At 39.5% G+C, this 15385-nt stretch overlaps 1 protein-coding gene across 1 annotated transcript; it reads left to right on the top strand.

Annotated features, from left to right (window-relative positions):
- The first annotated feature begins 621 nt into the window (after window positions 1–621).
- tbx16 (T-box transcription factor 16) lies at window positions 622–6450 on the top strand. The gene is made up of 9 exons (XM_088995527.1): window positions 622–992; window positions 1078–1231; window positions 1303–1405; window positions 2549–2713; window positions 2785–2931; window positions 3007–3077; window positions 3158–3243; window positions 4172–4385; window positions 5813–6450. Exons 1-9 carry the CDS (start codon window positions 977–979, stop codon window positions 6243–6245), a joined length of 1389 nt encoding a protein of 462 aa, XP_088851653.1. The 5' UTR covers window positions 622–976; the 3' UTR covers window positions 6246–6450.
- Window positions 6451–15385: the final 8935 nt, after the last annotated feature.

The raw sequence follows: 15385 nt of genomic DNA on the forward strand, positions 1-15385 counted from the left end.
TTCAAAACTAGGTTTTTCAATAGGATTAAGAAAAACAGAACAATAACAAAGTTTGTAATTCAAAACACGTGATCGAACAACATGACGATGAAAACTACGGATGCAAAGTAAACTAGGTTAGCATCACATTTTAGCTCACAGATTCATGGTTATATACAATGCAATACAATATGTACTGGTTTGAATATGCAAACAAGTTTCACCCTAAAACTTGAGTATGAAAACTTGAGACTTATTTGTGACTTTCACATGTCGAATTTAATCGCACTTGTGTCAAATCCGAATTATTTTTGTCAACACCTCCTCGACACTAACTATAACTTTCAGTCTCAACACTGTCATAATCCCTGTCCCTTTTGGGGGATTAAGTGACGACCGGTTGGTCATTTAGCACACACACGCTTGCGCACACACAAGCACGCACACACACACATACACACACACACACACGCAACGCACACACACACACACACACTTTTTTGTGTGCAGTTGTGTCTGTGTGAATGATCTTTACGCAGCTTTTGGTGCCGCTGCTCCTCCATCTCCAATCTACAAGGAGGAAAGTGCGTTCATATTTGTTTAAAAGTCTCTTAGCAGTTAATAAAGATGCATTTCCTCCAACCTTCTTCCTGTGGGGACGGTATCAAGCTTCTGTTAAGTTTCTTTGATTTCTGCCACCTCCAATCACAGCAGGACACTGACTCATCATTGTGGCACTTCAAAGCCTGGGAATGGCCGGGCCTGACCCCACCCACGATAGAAGCCCCCTTAAAAGTCACGGTCATCCCAGAGCAAACAACTGAAAGATGCTCAAATCAGAAAAGCAACTTAACTAACTGACTGGAAATTATTATTTTTTTCTTTTTTGCAAGAGAAAAAGAACAGTGGATATTATTACGTGGATTCTGTACGCGCCCTCTTGACTGGGTTTTTTTGGGGGTCATACAGGTATACAGTACGCTTGAGAATTGTGATAATGCAATCCATTCGGGGTAAGTCAACATTTTTTGCCTAATTCTTAGAAGGTTATTTTTAAAATGAGTTCATTGTAACCTGAGGCATTTTTTGGTCAAATAGACTTAAAGGCAAACTACAGCGGCCCTCCTCCCTCTGCCATGGCTTCGGGTGATGCTTATCTCCAGGGCAACATCCGTATGACTCTGGAGGACCCTGATCTCTGGAGGACCTTCCATGAGATTGGAACAGAGATGATCATCACAAAACCGGGCAGGTGAGAAAAACATTGGCGATAAAAAGTGTTTTGTGTCTTCTTGCATTCTCAAGTACTTATTTGTTTTGTAGGAGAATGTTTCCACACTGCAAAGTCAATCTGTCTGGTCTGATTCCTTGTGCCAAGTACATTTTACTAGTGGATATGGTGCCAGAAGATAGCTTCAGATATAAGGTAAAAACAATAATAAAACCTTGTCTTGTTGCTTTGCCCCTTAGCGGCATCAATAACACGAGCGGTTCATTAGTCTTGGCATGTGTAAAACCCAAAGTGGAACAAAAGAAATGTGAAGAAACTATGATCGTCTCATTCATAACCAGAGATGGCTTTATGGCTTTCCCTGAAAGTGTTTTGGAAGCAAATTTGAAAAAAAAACGTCTTTACTTTTTTTCTCCAGTACACCATGTCTAGTTGTATTTTTGTTTTGTTTTGTTTTGGAGTTTCCTCCCTGAAAGCTTGCGCAGTATAGATTTCACTTTGTTTCATAATTTAGAGCAATGACACTGTGGAAAATGGAGACCAAATGTTGTTGAACGTAACTCAAAATTAATTTAAAAAATGACTACTTATGATGCATATTATTATTATTATTATTATAGTAGTAGTAGTAGTAGTAGTAGTAGTAGTAGTAGTAGTAGTAACAGTAGTAGTATTACTTATTATTATTATTATTATTATTATTATTATTATTATTATTATTATTAGTAGTAGTAGTAGTAGTAGTAGTAGTAGTACTAACAGTAGTAGCATTACTGTTATTATTATTATTATTAAAGAGATTTTGAATGAGGGGGAAAAAATTCCTTACATTTTTTGGGGGGGAAAATTGTACAAATGTGACCAGTGTTACTAACCCTCTGCAAATTTGTGAAATGATCAATTTCCATTGCATATGTCATTACAGTTATTTAGCAAAACAAACTGAAAAGGTTCTTTTAACCTGACGACAGGTCAGTTTCACCTTTGGTATAACAGGAATGTGGTTCATTGAATTAGAACGCACTTTCTTCACTTATTTGTATAGCTTGCCCTGTTGATTTCTCTCCGTCCCTCCCCAGACAAGTTTGTTGCGCCACCCCGCCACACACACCCCTCTGCCTTTACTAACATTGAACATCAAAGAGTGCTATCTCTTCCTGTTTTTCTATCCCCTGCTGGGAGCACACTGTACTACCCCTCTATCTCAGTGGGTGGTACAGTCGACCGTCACTCTTCCTCTTCTCACACTGGGAAGGGGAGAAAACTTCCCCTCTCCGTCACTCAGCTCGCTCTGTATGACAGATTAGCCTTTAATGACATTCTGTCTCCATCCTACAGTGGAATAAAGAGAAATGGGAGGTAGCGGGAAAAGCGGAGCCTCAGCCCCCCTGCAGGACATACCTGCACCCCGACTCTCCGGCCCCGGGGAGCCATTGGATGAAACAGTCCATCTCCTTCCTCAAGCTCAAGCTCACCAACAATACTCTCGACCAACACGGCCACGTAATTTGAAACCAAATTCTTTTGAGATGATAAAACAGGAGAGTTTGACGAGGTTTTCCGCCCGTCTCCAGATTATTTTGCACTCGATGCATCGCTACCACCCACGCTTCCACATCGTTCAAGCCGACGACCTGTTCAGCGTCCGCTGGAGCGTTTTCCAGACTTTCACCTTCCCAGAAACATCCTTCACAGCAGTCACTGCTTACCAGAACACAAAGGTCACTTTCTGTAGATGCTAAGAGCCCAATGGTGAGCTGAGATTCTTGATCCACTGTTGACGTCTTCACCCACAGATCACCAAACTGAAGATTGATCATAACCCGTTCGCCAAAGGTTTTCGTGACGAGGGCACCACCAAGAAAAGGTACTGATCTGACAAATAAAAAGATGAGCAAGGTTTTTGATTTGATCTACTAATTTCAGTTGTATTGACCTCCTCTGCAGGCGCGCAAACAAGAACCTGGGCGAACTTGACAAGAAAGTGAAACTTTCTGAAATGAACAGGAAATCTGAGGAGGACAGCCCATCGGGTATTGAATAATTTCCTCTGGTGTATGTCCTTAACGAACATAGCAGCTCGGGAATTGGTCTTCACAAATGTTTTCCGAGTGTACCGTAGATTGAGGTATTCAGCAAAGCGCTTTGTTGCAGCTTCAGCTGTTGTTAACGCGCTATACAAATCAATATGTATTGTATTGTATTGTAAATAATATTCTCTTGAGAACATTCCACATAATTTAAAGGGGACGTTGAGTGGAAATGTTTTCTTTCCAATAATGTGTTCCACGCACCCTACTAATCCTGACACTGTGATTCATATTGCAATTGTGGGGTATGAATCAGGAAGAAACCCATGTTTTTATCCATCTGAAGGGTCAACCATTTTTCCTTACACAGGCACATGCTGTTGACTGACTAGAACTAGATGCTCAGATAACAACCATTGACGGCCATCTATTTTCTGTGTTTGGTTGTGTTTGCAGCAACTGTGATGTCATTTTCAGTTGACGGCATGTGGCAAAAGAGATTTTTCGGCTCAATTCATATGTTAAAACACAATATGAATCACAACACTGTGTTTAGACTAGCGAGGATATATAAAAAACTGCTCATTTAAAATATTTGGATCTCCCCTTAAAGTGGCAGCACAATCGATTCTCTTTTTTATTTTCCTTCATGACAAATTTGATGACGTTCTTCTAAACATACGGGGCTCCAATGGACTCCACAGTATTGTGTTCCTCAAGGTTCTGAGAGTGGCTTTAATGAACATTTGGTACTCACTGGAAACTGACCACTCCATAAAAAGTAAATTAGTCTCATGAGACCAAATGGCCATTTCCATCAGAAGTGTGAAGAGAGCCAGAAAAGAGGTTTGCTTCCTTCCTTGGTTGGCTCTCGAGATGTTTTCTTTTGTCTCCCAGCGGGAAGTTGAATGTGAGGGTTTTGTCATCCCAGATTTCTGCAGGTCGTCTTTCGAGGGTTACGAGGGAGACGAAGCAGAGCTGCAAAAGAGGAAGGAGGACGACGAGATCAAGGAGGAGCGCTACTCCCCTTGGTCCACAGACAGGGAAAACAGAGCCAGGAACGGCTCTCCTCCTGCTGCTGAAACACGGGACATTTACAATACTGAGCAACTGGTTCCTGCGCCGGCATCCTATCAGCCTTACAGGTGACTACTGGCAAAAAAATCTGAGGTGGCAATATATTAAGAGACTACTTGGGAAGAAGTACCAATACTTGTGTACAGGAAGACCAGAGTAAAATTCACACATTTACTTCAATCATGTAGAACAGAGTTCTCCAACTTTTTGGAAGCTCAGAGCTACTTCTTGGAAAATGATTAATACCAAGTTCTACCAATTTGATCCACATTCCTGACATGAATGTGTTCAAACTGAAAAAAAATGTGTTGAAATTACTTTGAATCATGATATTCGTTAGGCCCAAGCAATTTAATCAAGCCAAACGGAGGCTCGGAGGGAGGAGAGCATTTTCCGTTGCTGGTCCCTCTGGAATAACCTGCCACTAAACATTCGGCAAGCCCCCTCGCTGCCCATCTTTAAAACACGCCTAAAAACTCATTTGTACTCTTTGGCATTTGACTCAGCATAATTCAGGCTTGATTTTTGTTTTACTCCCTGGTACTTTCTACGATCTTTGTGACTATTTTATTGCTTGTAGATGATAGTTGTCCATACACAGCACTTGGTATGCAGCTCGTATGTTTGAAAGGGCTCTATAAATACTGTTGAGTTGAATTGAGTTGCCAAGCTCTTTTAAAATGGTCAAAAATGGGCAGAGCAAGTAAGCTTCTGACAGGTTATTTTAGCTATTACAACATAAAACACAAATAATGACAACTGCCTCTCCTAAAAAAAGAGTTGTAAAGTTCAACAAGTACAACGTGTCATAAAACAGTCAACAGTCCTGCCTGTAATTAGTATCTTTGTTGGAAGAAGCTAGATTATATTCACATTTTATTGAATCGTTTTTTTATGTAAACCCCATGATTGATTAGCAGAATATTCTTTGCTAAATATTGGAATTAGCAACAAGACAAAAAAAATCTATATCGACCGGGCCTTCATTTTTAGGTATTGTTATATTTAGCAGTTAATGCTATTTATTTAGAAGAAGGCGCTAAACATGTTCATAATCTCTCACAATAATAAGAAAACAGAAAATGTCAATATTATCATCATGTCATTTCAATGAATGTTTTCAAGACTTTTGACTACAACAATCCTTCCTTGGAAATCACAATTGTCCCGTCCCTCCATGTTGAGTTATTATTTCGAAAGGGCCTTTGCAAAATTCTCATGTGGTCCTTTGTGGGCTACATGGTGCCCGGGAGCACCACAGCCCCTGATGCAAAATATCCATTTTAAAAATATTCATGTTTGGAAGCTAATATTCTTGACACAAAGTGTGAATGATCTTTTTTTTTTTAAATCGTATCAAAACATTGCCATCAATAACATGCTAATCATGTCTCAAACCATTAAAAATGATAAACTTTGCAATGGTAACTTTCTCACTTCATCATCATTTTGTCATTCAGAAGCACCATTCTGACCTTGATGTTTGACATGCCAGGTTCCACGAGTATGGAAAGTCTCCCTCACCGTCCTCCAGCGTGGGCAGCAGCGCCAGCGGCTCGGGGCGTAGCAGCTTCGAATCGCGCGTGCCCGATGTCGCCGTCCCTGACCACGACTCCTCAAAGGCCCGCACGCACGAGGTGACCCCCTCCCCTTGCGCCCCCCAGCATTTCCCAAGTACCCAAGACTACCCCAGTGTGCTCAACATGACTGTGGCCCAGGCAAGCAAGCCAAGCGTTCTGGGCCACCACATCTACGGCCCTTACGGTGGCGAGCAGCCCTTGGGTCAGTGGAGCGGCTCGGGTCCAGCCCAGTATCCGCCTCCTCACCACCTGACCGCTGATTACACCGCTCAAGCCGTGCATCCCTATCCCCATGGCAACGTTACAGAGTGGAGTCAGTACCCGCTGTTCTCTTATTCTTGCTGGTGAGCGCATCTACATTGGAGACGGAGATTTTCACCATGCTGACACGGTGTCATGCAAACACGTTTACACGCAGGCCTGCAATGACGATACAATAATCAGTGATATCAAGCAATGAGTCGTCTGCGGCTCACATAGGATGGACTGAGACTTGCTATGCCTACAAAAGTGTGCAATGTCATTCTGATGAATTGGTTTATTGTTGAGGTGTCTATTTATTTTCTATTTCATGCCATCTTTTCATGAATATATTTTTGTAAAAAAATATATAAAAAAAGGAAAACTCAGAAAGAAGAAGAAAGTAATCATAAGAAAGTGTGCAATTATTATTTTTTGTCTTTCAGTGTTAATATGATCTGAAAATAAATGTGATGTCTCTTAAACTCTGACTTTGACACATTTACTTTAAGTGTATTCTAGATTAGAATCTGGATCTTTGTCATTACATTACATTTTTTCCACAGGTAAAAGGCAACAATAACAGATTGCAGATTATGTCAATCTAATTCAACAGAACATACAGTAACATATAAATAGCATGTTGTGCACAGGTGGGTCAGGGGACATAATTAATTTTTTTAAATAATTTTAGCACAAAATGCAAAATGTCTCTCTCTCTCTCTCTCTCAGTTTATCTATCTAATCTAGAGAAGCTAAAATATACCGATTACTATTCTTTTAGTATTTCTTTTTGTGATCTGTAAAGACAATGGGAAAAACTTCAATGGGAAAAAAGTTACCCAGTAAGGGGACGCGCGGAATTCGATAACTTTTGCTCGAGGACATCTGTCATTTGAAGCAGTCATTGCTAAATAAATAGATAAATAAATAAATAAATTTGCAAAAAAATGGGTGCAGGTCTGGACTTGCTCATGCACAAATTGGAGGGATATATTTGTCCTCTATGTGGGCGCTATGTTAAATCGCACAGTAACTGTGCCTCGCCACCGTTGTGGGGAACGCTGAGTTCAATTTCACAGGCAGTACCCAAGCACCCCATTTGTTGAATCAAGAAATCACAAAAGTAGAATTTGTCAGACAAAGCAAAACCACCTATAATATCTCAAGAATCAAACGCAGCATGGTACGTTCTGAAGGAAAAAGTCAATCGGTCTGGAAAAGTTTATAAAGCCATCTTGAAGACACTGGGGTGTCAGTGAACTGATGAGTCAAAAGTTGAACTTTTGGGGCCCACTATGGCTGGGGTAAAAGTGGCAGCGCATTTGATGAAAAGAACATGATGCGGGCCACATTGTAGTATTTGTAAAGTTTTCATGTAGAGTGCGACAAATTAATGAACAACTATAGTTTTCAAATGTGAAGTCAAAAATAATGACTGTAATTGTGGTATACATGAGACAATTCGAAATAATGGTTCAGATTTTGGATTGGATTGAGGATTGGATTTGCCTTTATTAGTCTCACAGTGGAGAAATTTACCTTTCACAGCAGCAAAGTGATGAAAGGAATGAAAGTAGAAAAACAAAATACATGAGCAAGCAATATTTGGCAAGCATCGTGGAATTTTACAAGTTTGATTGGCTTTCGCGGGCGGAATAAAAGGATGTGGCGGGCCAGATTTGGCCCCTGGGCCTTCACTTTGACACCTGTGGTGTACAAGAATGGTTTATGTGTAATAATATGACATTGTGTGTACGTTTATGAGTTTCTGTTATAAGAAACCATAGCTGACTGAAATGATTTTGGCAGGACATGTAATTATAATCTCTGATGAGTGTCTATTTCGTCAGGTATGAATCGGCTGTGACTTTGATAACAGATAAACTATAGCTCAAAACCACTGCAAACTGAAACCACAACAATAAACATCCTGTTATGTTGAATGAATATTTCCACTTGCCCCACGCAGTGTCGTCCATTCGCCTGTCTGTTATTTGTGAACAAGCTTCTGCGTCGGATTTCAGTAGTGCCCGACAAGTCTAAATTAAGCGTGTCTGCCGGTGCACATCTGCATGTTTTCAGCAATGTTTAAAATGCTATGCATATTCAGTGGTGTTTATTTGTATTTCTCCATTGTCGCTCTAATGAGTGTCACTCTGCAGGTTCGACAGGCCCAGCATGCATGAAAGACTGTGTTTAAGTACAACTGCAGCTCACCTGCTGAGGTTTACCCACTAGCATCATAAAGCAAAGCATGACTCTTGTTCTTCATGTGAATGGCTCCCAAAAGCATGACAATGGGGGGTTGTTGGGCACCCTTTCGTAACTGGAAAGCACAGCCTGAGCACTGCGCCTCCACCCGGGATGGATACGAGCCACTAATGACTGTTGTAAATGGGGAGTGGGGGGAATCATCCTCCAGGAACACATCTCATCGAGTATACAATCCATTTTGTTGGGGGCTGCAGGAACCAGCCCCTTTGTAAGTTGCAATGCAAACCGCCACATATAGTTTTTTAAAAGATATAATTGATCAAAATGAAGTATACAAATAACATGGAAATTGGATTAAATTGATAAATTGGATTTAGGTCTAGACTCTGCACCCCCAAAAAATCATTTCCATGGAATTTACTGCCCAAAGGCTCTACAGTCTAGACCAGGGGTGTCAAAGTCATTTTTTTGCCGCGGGCCACATTGTAGTTATGGTTTCCTCTCGAGGGCCGTTATGAATTTGGGGAACCCATTAGAATGTTTAAATCCCTTCAAATACTACATATAGAGCACACAGCAAATTAATGAATAATTCGTTTTCAAATCTGAAGTCAAGAATAATGACTTTTATTGTGGTTGACATCCAAAAATATGAAATTTTGGCTCAGATTTTAGCAATCATCATGGAATTTAACAAGTTTGATTCGCTTTCGCGGGCCGAAAAAATGATGTGGCGGGCCGGATTTGGCCCGCGGGCCTTGACTTTGACACCTGTGGTCTAGACGATCAATTGTAATAGGAACTATGCAGCCTAATTTTTCACGGCAAAATGTGACACATTTTTGTCTTAACAGGCATTATTGATTACCCTGTATCTATTGTATTTATGACATACATGTAAAATTTCAGAAATCAGAAATCTGGAGATTTTCGTACTTGCGACTATGTGGTGCACGTTGAAATCATGTAAGCATTACAAAAGTGTAAATTAGTAGTAAATAAAACACAAAAATGCTTTCATCTTTATTTATACATTCAATTAGCATAAAATGTATTTTGTGTTTTACATTTTCTTTTGTTTCACCTTACAAATGAACTGTCTGTCTTGTGTCAATACAGTGAGACCTCAACTTACAAACTTAATTGGTACCCAGACAGAGTATGTAAGGCGAAAAGTGTGTATCTCAAAAAAAATTCCCATAGGAAACCATTAAAATGGGAATAATCCGTTCCCGGGTTTCCATAAAATATACTTTTCAACTAAATAAGCCTTAAAACTACACACAACATACCTTATTCTATGTATAATAAATGTGCTATTGTATTGTAATGAAAGAAATACACTGCATTCTATCATAAAGCCACTTTATTTACATTTGTGATGGTCAGTTATGGCTTGATGGAATGGCGTTGGAGGTCGAAGGTCAAAGGGAATTGCTGTTTGGAAAGAGAGGCACATTACATGAGGACTGTAATTAAAGAAATAAACTGTGCTGTAAAATAAAGTTTTATTTACCTTTTTGATGGTCGTTGATGGCTTATGGAAGGAGAGTCACCTTCCATAAGGACTGTTGGTAACTTAACCTCTGGTGCTGTTCGGTCGTGTGCTTCCGCCGAAGATCACTCCGCCAGCCGTGGTGGGTGTGTATTATGAAAATAGTGCTTATTATAAGGTTTAATTGTCATAAATTTGACATTTGTAAGACAAAAAGTTTGTAAGTTGAGGTGTTTGTAAGTTGAGGTCTCACTGTAGTTGCTTTATAAAGTGAGTATTGTGAGTATTGTGGTCAAAATCGGGAATCTCCTGACCAAATCGTGAGATGTATGATATGACCTTTTATATTGTCACTATATAGTATGGTATATTATAGGAATTTAGTTAATTTATATTACTTCTCGCAAAGTTTGTTCGCCATGGAACTGGTGGAAAACACTGTACAGTATGTTGTTTCTCTGTTGTGACTTGCTATGACAAGGCAAATAGTGAAATTCGAAACAGCACATTTTTGTCAAACACCATTGCTCATTGAATGCAATTTTGCATCACTAAATGTAGATTACATCTATTAAGTAGTTGCAAAGCAGTCCTGACGTAATGGGAAAAGGCTTTTCGTACAAAAAAAAGGACTTTTCTCTTGACAATTCCACTGGGTGTAATCGGTGTAGTATCACATTAGGTTTGGGGGGCAATCTGGGCCTTTTAGTTGCTCTGAAAATGGTCGAAGAGCAGCACATCGACTTGCCTTAAGATGCCTATAAAGTCCACTGGTGTGGTTAAGTGCAAGACAGGTCTTTTAAGTCTCCCTTGGTGGTAGTGCAACTTTAGGAAAGAAAGATTGACGTATGTTGATCGTGGACATCCACGACTGGTGTCAGCGGGTCTCTCCAGACAAGCAGCACAATGGTGTGAAAGATAGCAAGTGGGGGGCTGTTGTCGGGGGTGGAGGGGAACAGATGTAGAGGAAACACCCCTGAGAGGAAAGTAGTGGTCAACCTTCATAAAGCTGATGGAGCGCAGGGCCAAATGGAGAGGAACTAGAAGAGACTGGCTGGCTGGAATAAAGGCAGCAAGATGCAAACCATTACAGTCGTCTCGGTCCAACTGTGTGAATCCAGTTGCTTCAGAAGCTTTTAAACGTCCAAGCAAAGCACTCGGACCCATATTGATCTGTATTTTTTCCACAAACAAAAAGAGGATCACGATAGCTGAAGAGGATCAGTTCAATTAAAATTGGACTTTGAAGAGAAAGAGCTGTAAAGAAGGCATCCCAAAGTATCTGCAAAAATGAAGGGTGAAATGTTTTATCTTAAAAACAGCAACTAGAAATGATGGATAAAAGCCCAATATAAAGTGAGAGAAATAATTGTGAGTCAGGATGAACATTTAAGATCATGCTTATATAAATGAAATGTATAAAAAAAAGTTGTTGCTGCATGACGAGACAGAAAAATAGTGAAAGGTATATATGAAAATTGTATTCTACTTTACCAGAAGAATACGTTTGCATATCCTGGTTGACAGAGTATTAATCTCTTACATGGAAGAAAAAAATGAACCTCACAAAGAATGACAAACAAACGCAAAATAAAAAAGACAAAAAGTGCCAGATTTTAGATTACCTCCATCATTAAATAATTAGGGTATGAAATGGAAGCAAACTAATTTACAGGAAAAACCATCGAGATTATTCTCCAGTTTTCTGTGGGTTCCATCATAACATAATGTGTCCATAGACCCGTTCACTGTCATCCCCCAATTCATTTGGGAATTGAAAAGAAGAAGTGGAGCGCCTTTCCAGAATTTGTTCAGGTTTTAGTTTTTCTTGCGGGGGGTTGGGTGGGGGGATAAAGCGCTGGTCAGACCTCTGGCAATGTTTTTCCCTCCCGCGAGGGGGCAGCATTTGACATTTGCACCTCATATTACGCCAGACCCATATAATTTAGGAATTATCTCTTTTTTCTGATGAAAGAAGATACATAGTATAAGGTTTCCTATGCTGAATAGAATGTTTATGTCGTCCTAAAACTCAATATTTTGTGGGTCCTGGAATTTGAGTGAAAATCACAAAAACCCTGGCACATGAGTGGACATATTTTTGCATGTCTGGCAGTGAATGACGCATGTAGGAATCATGTGAAGGAACACAGGAGTAACAGAGGTTGTATAGCAGTGATTGGGTTTTTGTCACACAAAAACAACAGGAACATTGTTATTTTGATCGTTTTGCACTCTTGATTCCTATTCCAAATCAGTGCAACAATATTGCCATACAAGAAGCACAGCCATCAAATCGCCACCCAAAATACATCCCGAAATATGCGGTGAATGTCAAAAGTCTACTACCCTGTTCAAATGGAAGGTTTTGTGATATACAAGAGAGCATGTGAAAGAAGTTCAATACTTTCCCCATTATTACTTTGACCAGTATATAATCTGTGCAACACAAAAAAAACAATCACATACATTTAACTCATATTACAAAGGAGCAAGCACAAACATTCCACCATTTTAAATGCTTCTGATGAATAAAAAATGAAGTTATTCTTCTAGGCTTTACCCAGCTTTCTTTCAACCACTGGCGTTTGGCATTGTCTGGACATATGAAGAAGACAGAAGATTGTTGTTGTACTTAAATGGACGGTTCTTGCCAGAAATTATGCAGCTTCCTTAATGTTGCTGTCAACCTTTTGCCAGCCTCTCTGACTATTTCCCCCTTCAACTTTTCATCAATATTGGTAGATTCACATGAATGTTACATTCTTTCTGCTTAAATTATTTTGTATATTAACCCTCACATTATGTTACGGGTCAATGTGACCGGTTTTCGTTTTTGTGTTGTCTAAAGCACTGGATATCCTTTCTTTTTCCTGTCTTGAAAACTGTTCTAAAATATCCCAATGGGATAGAAAATACAGTGAAGTCTCGTTATATCGATATTCTCGGGAGTCGGAAAAAATATCGATATAACCGGACTATCGATATATCCGATCCTGCGGCATGTAAATTTTCTCCTTGCGTTCATAGAAATAGTATCGTAATAAGCAGTACTATCGATATAACCGATATCGATATAACGAGACTTTACTGTATGTTGTCTCTCTTTTCAAGTATTTTTATAACATCTCAGAAACAGTTGTTGCTGATTTCACCTATTATTTGACTGTTTTGTTCCGGTCCCAAGCTCGGATAAATACAGAGGGTTGTGTCAGGAAGGGCATCCGACGTAAAAGCTTGGCCAAAACAAACATGCAAATCAAACCACTGAAGATGGCGACCCCTGAAGGGAAAAGCCCAAAGGAAGAGAAGTGTGGATTTTTACATATGTGATTTTTTTTCCAACATACCATGAGGGTTAAATTCTTCAGTGTATATTTTTATGCCTTGGAAATTATCATTATTTTTACTGTTCTCTGAACATTCTGAACAGTCTGTCATACTATTTGTTATTTAGTTTTTTTTGTTCTTTTGACTTCAAGATGGCGCCGTGAAAGTGGCTGCCTTTCCAGCAGCTCCTGTATTTTGTTTTTCTACTTCTTTCTTAGCTCTTCCTTTCGTCACTTTGCTGCTGTGAAATGTAAATTTCTTCACTGCGAGACTAATAAAGGTACTGTATAATCAATCCAACACTGAGGTGCCTCTGACACTGTGGACAATGCGCTGCACAGCTTGTTTGGTGTCCCCAAAAATGTCAGGAAAAGCTTCAGAGAAAGCCTGAATTTTCTTTTTAGTTTAATCTGAAGCATTTTAATTGGTGGCAGGTGCTCACTTGCCCAATTTAATATTAGTATGAATATGTTTTTTTTTTACATTTTAGACATAGTCACATCTCCATTAATGAAGTACTGGTAGATATCTCAGTTGTTTTGAGTTTTATTTTATTTTATGCATTATTGTTGTTTAGGTTGGAGATTACATTAGCGATGGAAAAAATGGTTGCAACTGATTTATCATAAATCATTTTTTAAATAGCATTCTAACACCGTTGTGTAGACTTATCTCCACGAAAGCTTTCAAAAGTGCAAAACGACAAGGCACCTAGTTAGAGTGCACCCTTAAGGTTGTCTCCTGGAAAGGGGATGAAAAACAACATTCTTTCAAATGAATAGTGTTTCTGTCAAATCTATTGGGATGAAATGGCTTGAGGCAAAAATTGAAATATGACTTGTGCCAAAAATTAAATATGGGTGACATTTGGGCAAAAATGTCAGATTTGGATCACAACTGGCTTTTTTTAAGAGGCACGAAGAAAGGTCAGTCAGCATGACATAATGCTGCAATAGATTAAGAGTTAGATCAATGTGATGAAAGATACCTGAAAGTCTTTAGTTCTCAGCTACATACCCATTAGTCTTTATCCAAGTTGTGTAAACTGAATAAATCATCTTCCCATGATGCCATCAGATGTTGCTCCCCATGGCCAGCGGGGAGCGGGGTCAGTAAATTCTAAGAGTCCTATGAGGGCTCAAAGCACACCATCTGAAAAACACGATATAGAGTACAAGTGCCATGAAAAACTATTCACCCTTTCTTGATTTCTCTGATCATTGCATAACCCAAGAAAATACAAAATGCAGTTTCTAAGGGCAATCTATTTTATTTATACCACCACACCCACACACAAACACACACGCAAATGAAAACCTACCTGTATCTAGCCCACGTACTGATGTCCAAAAATGTTTATTATGGACCAACGTGAAAACTAATACTTTTGAAACAACAAACAATACTACAATATGTTCGACAAGATATACAGCAAATAAGCAAATTAATAACGTCCCGTGTGCACCTTGTAAACCTAAAGTTGACAAACTTTAATGACTTTATCGTCGTCTAGTTCTGTTTCTCTCTCTGCCTACTTTTGGCACATCGAATTTCGTGACACGGACCCGGAAGTGCTCATGACCAAATATTCTAAATAAATTATTGAGGAGGATTAAAAAAAATATAAATATAAAGGTTCACAGAGAAACATTAAACACATTTACAAAAAAAAAACAAGCCCAATAAATTATATGTTTGTTGTCATGGCAACCAATGACAATATTGTCGCCAGTTACACTATACCTGTCCTGATGTGAAAAAGCAATTAAAATCAAGCGTTTACAATAATTGGTGATTTATCATTCACATCGCTGTGGATGAGTTTCGGCCCACTTTTCATCGCAGAATTGCTAAACCACCTCGGTCAACTGTGAGGAAGTGCTGCCTGCAAGCAGCGTCATGCAACAATTAAAAGAAGGAAAAACGATGATGTTCTACCTCTAAGTCAACTTGATTTAGAAGAAGGCAGCAGCTTATCTGTACATTTCTGAGCGTGCCGAGTATGTAGCGCCATCTTCTGCACGTTGGCAGAGTTACATTATACACGTATACCTCTCTGATGATCGGGGACACAAACTCCCAAGTGTTCGTGTGCGGATTGTAACGCAACGTAGTAGTCTTGACACCCGATAGCATATATACAATTGCCAACCACGCACACGTCAACGTGCTGGTAGTGCAAAGGCTGGATGGAGCACCAATTGTT

Source organism: Hippocampus bargibanti, linkage group LG04 (assembly GCF_051943395.1).
Source record: "Hippocampus bargibanti isolate YZ-2025 linkage group LG04, ASM5194339v1, whole genome shotgun sequence".
Classification (NCBI taxonomy): domain Eukaryota; kingdom Metazoa; phylum Chordata; class Actinopteri; order Syngnathiformes; family Syngnathidae; genus Hippocampus; species Hippocampus bargibanti.

Coding starts and splice junctions, on each gene's coding strand:
- tbx16 (XM_088995527.1), top strand. Junction 1,232..1,302: donor ATCATCACAAAACCGGGCAG/GTGAGAAAAACA, acceptor TTTGTTTTGTAG/GAGAATGTTTCCACACTGCA. Junction 3,244..4,171: donor TGAGGAGGACAGCCCATCGG/GTATTGAATAAT, acceptor TTGTCATCCCAG/ATTTCTGCAGGTCGTCTTTC.